Source organism: Orycteropus afer, unplaced genomic scaffold (assembly GCF_000298275.1).
Source record: "Orycteropus afer afer isolate SDZICR_OR568_19922 unplaced genomic scaffold, OryAfe1.0 scaffold00274, whole genome shotgun sequence".
NCBI classification, from domain to species: Eukaryota; Metazoa; Chordata; class Mammalia; order Tubulidentata; family Orycteropodidae; genus Orycteropus; species Orycteropus afer.
In genome coordinates, this window is record NW_006921861.1 from 640,421 (window position 1) to 648,913 (window position 8,493).

General features: G+C 38.2%; 1 protein-coding gene across 1 annotated transcript in view; it reads left to right on the forward strand.

The window, feature by feature from the left end:
- Positions 1–8,493, forward strand: part of UGGT1 (UDP-glucose glycoprotein glucosyltransferase 1) — a 407,666-nt gene that overhangs the window by 79,246 nt on the left and 319,927 nt on the right. The window contains exon 8 of the mRNA XM_042782263.1: positions 2,557–2,695. Coding sequence (XP_042638197.1) covers positions 2,557–2,695 — 139 coding nt within the window. The remainder of the gene's footprint in view (positions 1–2,556; positions 2,696–8,493) is intronic.

Consider the following 8,493-nt stretch of genomic DNA (forward strand, 5'->3'; position numbering starts at 1 on the left):
CTGACTGCTCTTCTGTCTGGGTTCAAGGCTTTTATCCCCTTTCTCCTGCTCTTCTGGCCTGCTACTCTGGGCGTCCCTGAGTTGTCTCTCCTCACCTGTAACCCTGGGGCTGACTGTTCTTCTTTCCGGGTTCAAGGCTTTTATCCCTTTTCTCCTGCTCTTCCGGCCTGCTACTCTGGCGTCCCTGCGTTGTCTCTCCTCACCCTTAACCCTGGGGTTAAATTATTAATAGGATTATTAGTTTCTGGCATTTAGAAGAACAGGATTTACCTAGTAATCTATCTGTCTTAGTCTAAATGTTACATCTCTGCCTCTCTGATAACCTCTGTTTTATCAACTTCAAAGGGTGTACTGTATTTCGAGATAAAACTAAACAAAACAAATCCATTAACCTTGGTTTACTTGAATTGTATTTATGTGTCTAAAGGTTTTATGAGCATGCAGACTGAAAAAAATTCATTTTTGACTTGGCAACGTGTATTTCCCAATTTTATTTATTTATTAATATTTTATTGTTTACAGGATGAAAGTTTACACAGCAAATTTGATTCTCATTTCACAATATCTATGCAAAGTATTTAGTGATGTTGGTTATATGTTTAAAAAATTTTATTTTGTTGTTGAAAATGTACCCAGCAAGAAAAGTTTACACAGCAATTCAACAATTTCTACTTTTAGTGACATTGATTACATTCTCTTAATAGTACAACTGTTGTCACCCTCCTTTTCTGAGGTGTTCCTCTTCCATTAATATAAATTCACTGCCCCCTTAGGTTCCTGTCTAAACTTTCGAGGTGCTGTTATCGGTTTTTTTTTCCATACAGATCTGTTCATAGAAGATAATGCATTTTTAACAATGTGTTATCATTCTCATTCATTCCATTATGGTTGTATCCTTTTCAGTATTCTAGTTTTCCCTACCCTCATCTTTTCTCATCTTCATTTTAGATTAATTTTTGACCATTTGCTCTCCTAGAGATGATCTTTCTTAAAGAAGCTTATTAGTCATAGGTAATCTTTGTTTCACATGCCAGTCTGTTACTTAGCTAAAAGGTGGCCTCAATGGATAATTTCAGTTTAAGGTGTGAAGTGTATCTTAGGACAATAATTACAGGGTGTCTTCTGTTCTTACTTGGTCTAGTAAGTCTGGAGTTTTTAGGGATTTTGATTCTTTTCCACATTTCTCTCTCATTCTGTAGGGTTTCCTCTATTGTGGCCCTAATCAGAATGGTTGGTAGTGATAACTGGCACCATTTAGTTCTTTGGTCTTAGGGTAAGTGAACAGGTGTGGTTTGTGTTGACTATTAGTCTTGTAGACTAGTTTCTTCTTTGAGTCTTTGGTTTCCTTATTTCTCTTTTGATCTGGGTCAGTAGAGACAAGTAGTTATATCTTAGATAGCTGTTCGTAAGCTTTTTAGACCCTAGACACTGCTCATCACTGTTGAGATGTAAAACCTATATTTTATGAACTATATCATGCTAGTTACCCGAGTTGTCCTATGAAACCATGGTTCTAAGTCTTCAAACCTTGAGAATCAATCTTGAAAGTTGTATGGTTATGTCTAAGTAATACTCATATCTGTGTCCCCTGTGTGGTTTTTTATATATGTGGATATACATGAATATATAGCCACATAGCTGTATGACCATATTTCTGTAGATACTTTAATCTGTGCAGACACATATGCCTATATACATATTTGTGTCACCACATACATATTTTTTGGTTGCTGTTGGTATTGGTGCAAAATTGTATTTGTTGTATCCTTTATCAAAGGCTCCTTTTGTGAACTTCTTATGACATTGTTTACCTTAGTCAAGCTGTGTGTACTTCATTCATATTTGATGTTACCTTTCCCATGATCAGAAATAACAAGTGTCTAGTCTCTTGATGGTGCTTTCCCTTTTGCCCCTCCTTCCAGTTTGTTTTGGGAAATTTAACAATTATACAGAATAATGTAACATGCACTGATGCATTCACCACCCAAAATGGATAGTTGCTATCATAGTTGCATGAAGCCTTCTTTTAATTTTTTAAAAAAATAATAAATAAATAAAACAGTAAAATTCTACAGATAAAGTCGTAGTCTCCTTTGTTCCCCACTTTTTTTCCCATCTTCCATAATAGAGAATAACTATTAAACTAATTCAGCTCTTAATCTGTAAATTTTATTTTTTAAAATTAACTTATACTTTGCTGTATTAAGGAGCTCTGTTGGTGTAGTGGTGAAGGCATTTGGCTGCTAACCAAAAGGTTGGTGGTTGGAAGCTACCAGCCGCTCTGAAGAAAAATGAGGCAGTCTGCTTCTCTAAAGATTTACAGCCTTGGAAACACAGTGGTTGCTGTGAGTTGGAATTGACTTGATGGCAGTGAGGTTTTTTTTTTTCCCCCCTTTGGTTTTGCTATATTAACATATTTTTAAGGAAAAGTAATTACACTTTAATTCTTATAGTGTAGGTGTTTTCCTAGGGTTGGGAAGGGAAAATCGTGACAGTAACTTCTACTTATGTTCTGAGAAAGAATAGACGCATGAAAAGACTGATTTTGTCTTTCAGAGATCTGCACCCTGACCTGAAGGAACAGTTGAAAGAACTCAGAAAACATCTTGTAGAGAGCACCAATGAAATGGCACCTTTAAAAGTGTGGCAGTTACAAGGTAATAAAACCCCAGAGAAATCACTGGCCTTCATTTTGGTAATTTATGATATAACAAAAATGCAAATTTGGATTTTATTTTGTATATGCACATAATTATAAGATACTAAAGATTTAAAATAAGTCCACAAGAACCAATCAAAAAGTCTTTAAAACACACAGGAAAGGAAGACCAAAATGAATGTTGAGTGGGAGTAACTGAAGCGATTGCAAGGGTTGATGAGATAAAAGAGCTAAACAGAAGATTTCAAAGGGCAGCTCAAGAAAGCAAACTAAACTATAATAATGAAATGTGCAGAGACCTGGAGTTAGAAAACCAAAAGTGAAAACATGCTTCTTAGATACGAGAATTGCCAGACTTCATCTCACCTACTTGGTCATGTCAGAAGGGACCAGTCCCTGGTAAAAGATGTCACGCTTCATAAAGTAGAGGGTCAGTAAAAAAGGGGAAGACCCTCATTGACAAGTATTGACACAGTGGCTGCAATTGTAGGCTCAAGTATTGCAAGCATTACCAGGATAGCGTAGTACCAGGCAGTTTTTCTTTCTTTTATAAATGTTGTTGTTGTTGTCACGTGCTGTCGAGTCAGACCTGACTCTTGGCGACCCCTCCTTGGGTTTCCAAGGCAGTATCACAACGGAAGTAGGTTGCCCAACCTTCCTTCTAAGCAGTGGATGGTGGGTTTGAATCACCAGCCTTCTGGTTAGCAGTCAAGTGCCTTAGGCACTACACTACCAGAGCTCCCTCTGTTGTAAATGGGATGTTGTAGGTTGGAATTGACTTGACAGCATCTAACAACAATAACAGGAACAACAGATTTTAAAGATAAAGCTATTAATTATGGTTAATCATAGAAGAAAGGCAGGAAATCCTTTTGTAGGTAAATAGATAACACTTTTTGTTGTTGTTTGAGGAAGAAATTGAAATTGAAGATAACACTAGGTAGAAATAATACAAGTCACGTGTGAAACCTCTTTGTGACCGTGTACATAAGCAAGTATTACTAGAAACATTTTTTTCTTGGTGTTATGTTCCTATTTAAATATAATAAAAAACTGTATTTATAGAATTTTCAAGGTATATCAACGTGGCAGGGTATATGTGTGCTTTTCTGTTTCAAGGAAATTAATTTTTTTTTCTGAACATAATTTACTAAAAGCCTTATTATTGCTGTACTTTGTGATATGTTGTAAATTCAAAAGAGGTGAGGATTGATTTGGGTTGCTATGAGTTAGAATCGACTCAGTAACAGTGGGTTTGGTTTGTTTTTTAAGTATGTTAGTATGAGGCATTGATTGCTCAGTGCTAAAATTTTCATCTTCTGTGCTTGAGGTCCTGCATTGATTCCTAGCCAATGCAGCTTATGTAACACTACCCCTCTGTCACTGGAGGCTTGTTTATTGCTTTGATGCTCAACAAGTTTCAGTGGAGCTTTTAGACTAAGATGCACTAGGAAGAAAGACCTAGTGATCGACTTCCGTAAATGAGTCACTGAAAACCTGCTCGATCATAGTGGATCTGATTTTCAGATGATCATGGCTAGGGTGTAGGACCTGGCAACATTTTGTCTAGCACTTGACAGTCACTAACAACAAGAAGTATATTAGTATGTGATTTTAGCCAGGTAGATTGAGGAATGGCTGCAGTATATATTTTAGGAAGCTATGAAGTGAATACAAACTGAAATTAAACCAAGTTCACCCTTTCTAATGGTTGTATTCTAAGGCATTCCTTTTTTTTTTTTTAAATTTTTGTTATGATTTGGGTGAAAGTTTACAGAGCAAATTCACTTTCCACACAGCAGCTCATATACACTTTGTCTCACATTGACTGTAGTTTCCCACAATGCAACAACTCCCCTTCCACTTGCTCCCCATAGTTAACCTCTTCCCTGTGTCCTTCCGTCCCATGCACTCCTGCCCTCAAGCTGTCTCCCTGTGCAAATGGAGCCCTTGTATTCTCCTATGATTGATCTCTCCAAGGAGTGTATCTAGCTAATACAAATGTTCATTCAGCTCATATGCCTTTTGTTTGGCTGCAAGTTAGAAGAGTGTGTTCAGTTTCAGACCTGAAGTGCAGCTTGGGGCCATAGTCTCAGTGGTTCCATCAGGCTCTATCACACCAGTAAACTTGGTCCCCCTTTTTTTTTCCCCCCTATGATTTTGAGTTTTGTTCCACATGGTTCTCCCACTCTGTCCAGGATCTCCTACATTGATTCTCATCTGAGTGGCTGAAAGTGGTAGCCAGGCACCATCTAGTTCTTCTGGTCTCATAGTCTTACAGGCTGAGGATCACATTGTGTACTAGTCCCTTGGACTAATTGTTTCCATGTGTCTTTGGTTTTCTTCATTTTAGTGCTCTGGATGGGGAGAGACCCATCATTGCATCTAGATGGTGGCTTGCAAGGTTTTAAGATCCCAGTTGCTCCTTGCCAAAGTAGAATGTGGAACAATGTTTTTGTGTAGTATGTTATGTCAGTTGAGCTTGATGTCCCCTATGACTATGGTCCTGAAACCACAGGTCCAGCTATTCGGTTACTCTGAGTAGCTGGCTGTGGCCAAGAAGTGACTGCAAGCTTGTCCCTCGTCAGCTTTCCTATATATCTGGGAATTCTTACAGAAATGTACAAATACACTTGTGGAAACATTGTCTGCCAATCCTGTACATGGTCATGGGCAAAGTCCCCCCTGTATAGATATACTTAATAGTCTAGCCTGTTCATCTATCTATCCACCCGTTTATAAATGTTTGCCTTCACTGACAACTCAGTACTATATGTGCAAAAGGGTTCATCTTTTTTTGTCTGTACCTCACATGCACCTCTCTATGTCTTCCTCTTTCTCAGTGCCAACGTGTTGATCACTCACATTTGGTCCATTGCCCTTTTCTTCACCCAAATCAATGCTTGTTTCTATCTGTCTAACAGTGTTCCCTCCCCCGCCCACCCTTGGTAACCAACAAAGAAAATTTCCTTCCATATTTAAACCTTTCCTTGATTTTTTATATTAATGGACTAATGCAATATTTGTCCTTCTGTGATTGACTTATTTCACTCAGCATAGTGTCCTCCAAGTTCATCCCCATTATGCGGTGTTTTGCTGATGCTATGTTATTCTTTAGGGTTGCATAGCATTCCATTGTGTGTACGTTCCATAGTTGGATATCCTAGTTGCTGGGCATCTAGATTGTTTCCATCTTTTTGCTATTGAAAATAGTGCTGCGATGAACATGGGTGTGTACACATCTGTTCTTGTCCTGGCTCTCACTTCTTTAGGATATATACCAAGTAATGGAATAGCTGGGTCAAATGGCATTTCTTATTCCAACTTTTTAAGGAATGGCCATACTGCTTTCTACAGTGGTATCATTTTATAGTCCCATCAGCAGTGTATGAGAGTCCCAGTCTCTCCACATCCTCGCCAGCATTTGTTATTTTCTGTCTTGTTGAACTTTGCTACTAGTGCTGGGAACAGATGTTATCTCATTGTTGTTTTGATTTCTGTGTCTCTAATGGCTAATGATCATGAGCATTTCTTCATATGTTTGTTGGTCACCTGAATATCCTCTTTGGTGAAGTAGCCATGTCTTCTGCTCATTTTTTAATTGGATTATTTGTCTTTTTGTTGTTGAGGTGTTAGAGTGTTCTATAAGTTTGAGAGATAAATCCCTTGTCAGATATGTTATTGTCAAATATTTTTTCCCACTGTGCAGGTTCTCTTTTGATTCTTCGGAGAAGTCTTTGGAAGCGCATAAAAATGTAATTTTTAGAAGGTGCCATTCATCTATGATGAATGCTTTATTTTCTGCTGTTTGTGTGTTTTGGGTTATGCTTTATAGTCTATTTATGTCATATATTGTTGTTGTTGTTAGGTGCTGTTGAGTTGTCGCTGATGCATAGCAGCCTTATGCACAGCAGAGTGAAACATTGTCCAGACTTGTGCCAACCTCGCGATCCTTGTTATACCTGAGCCAATCATTGCAGCCACTTTGTATATCCATCTCATTGAATGCCTTTCCCTTTTTTGTTGGCCCTACATAACAACAACAACAGCAACACTTTACCACACATTACATCCTTCTCCAGGGAATGGTTCCTTCTGACAACATGACCAAAGTAAGACAGTCCGGCCATTCTTACTTCCAAGGAGCATTCCGGCTGTACTTCTTCCAGCACATATTTGTTGGTCCTTTAAGCAGACTGTAGTACTCTTAGCATTTTTCTCCAACACCATAATTCAAAAGTATCAACTCTGCTTAGGTCTTCCTTATTCATTGTCCAGCTCTCACATGCATAAGAAACCAAAACAAAAATCAAATGCATTGTTGTTGAGTCTAATCCGACTCATGGTGACCCCCTCTTTGGGTTTCCGAGGTGGTATCACTACGGAAGTGGATTGCCTAACCTTCCTTCTGAGGAGTGGCTGGTAGGTTTGAATCGCCAGCCTTCTGGTTAGCAGTCAGATACCTTAGGCACTATGCCACCATATATAAGAGGCAATTAAAAATACCATGGCTTGGGGTAGGTGCACCTTAGTCTTCAAGAAGACATCTTTGCTTTTCATGACTTGCAGGAGGTCTTTTGCAGCATATTTGCTCAATGCGATATGTCGTCTGATGTCTTGACTGCTGCTTCCATTTGTGTTGATTATAGAACCAAGTAATATGAAATCCTTGACAACTTTAGTCTTTTCTCCATCCACCATGAAACTGTCTATTGGATCAGTTGTAAGGATTTTTGTTTTCTTTATATTGAGGTGTAATCCATACTGTAGACTGTAGTCTTTAATTTCATCAGTAAGTGCTTCAAGTCATCCTTACCTTCAGCAAGCAAAGTTGTGTCATCTGTGTATCACATGTTGTTAATGAATTTTCCTCCAATCCTGATGCCACATTCTTCTTCATATAATCCAGCTTCTTTGATTATTTGCTTAGCATATAAGTTGAATAAGTATGGTGAAAGGATACAAGCTTGACACATGCCCTTCCAGATTTTGAATCATGCAGTATCCTCTTCTTCTGTTTGAACAACAGCCTCCTAATCTATGTACAGGTTCCTCATGAATACAGTCAAGTATTGTGGAATTCCCATTCTTCTTGATGTTATTCGTACTTTGTTATGATCCACACAATGAAATGCTTTTGCATAGTCAATAAAACATAAGTAAACATCTTTCTGGTATTCTTTGCTTTCAGCTAAGATCTATCTGACTTTAGCAGTGATATTCCCCAATCCACGTCCTCTTCTGAATCCAGTTTGCATTTCTGGAAGCTCTCTGTCATTATACTGCTGGAACCATTTTTTAATTATCTTCACTAAGATTTTACTTGCAAGTGATATTAATAATAATCAATAATTTCCACATTCTGTGGGATCACCTTTCTATGGAACTCTTCCAGTCAGTTGGCCAGGTAGCTGTCTTCCATATCTCTTGGCTTAGCCAAGTGAGTGCCTTTAGCGGGGCATCTGTTTGTTGAAACATCTCAGTGGGTATTCCCTCAAGTCCTGGAGTCTTGTTTTTAGTCAATTCCTTTAGTGCAGATTCGACTTCAATTTAAATATCATTGTTTCTTGATCATATGCCACCTCCTGAAATGGATGAACATCGACCCATTCTTTTTGGTAACAGTGATTGTGTGTAGTCCTTCGTCTTCTTTTGATGCTTCCTGCATCGTTCAATATTTTGCCCATAGAGTCTTTCAGTATTGCAACTCGAGGCTTAAATTTTTTCCTCAGTTCTTTGAGCTTGAGAAATGCTGAGCATATTCTTCCCTTTTGGTTTTCTAACTCCAGTTGTTTGCACATTTCATTATAGTAATTAGCTTTGTCTGCTCAAGC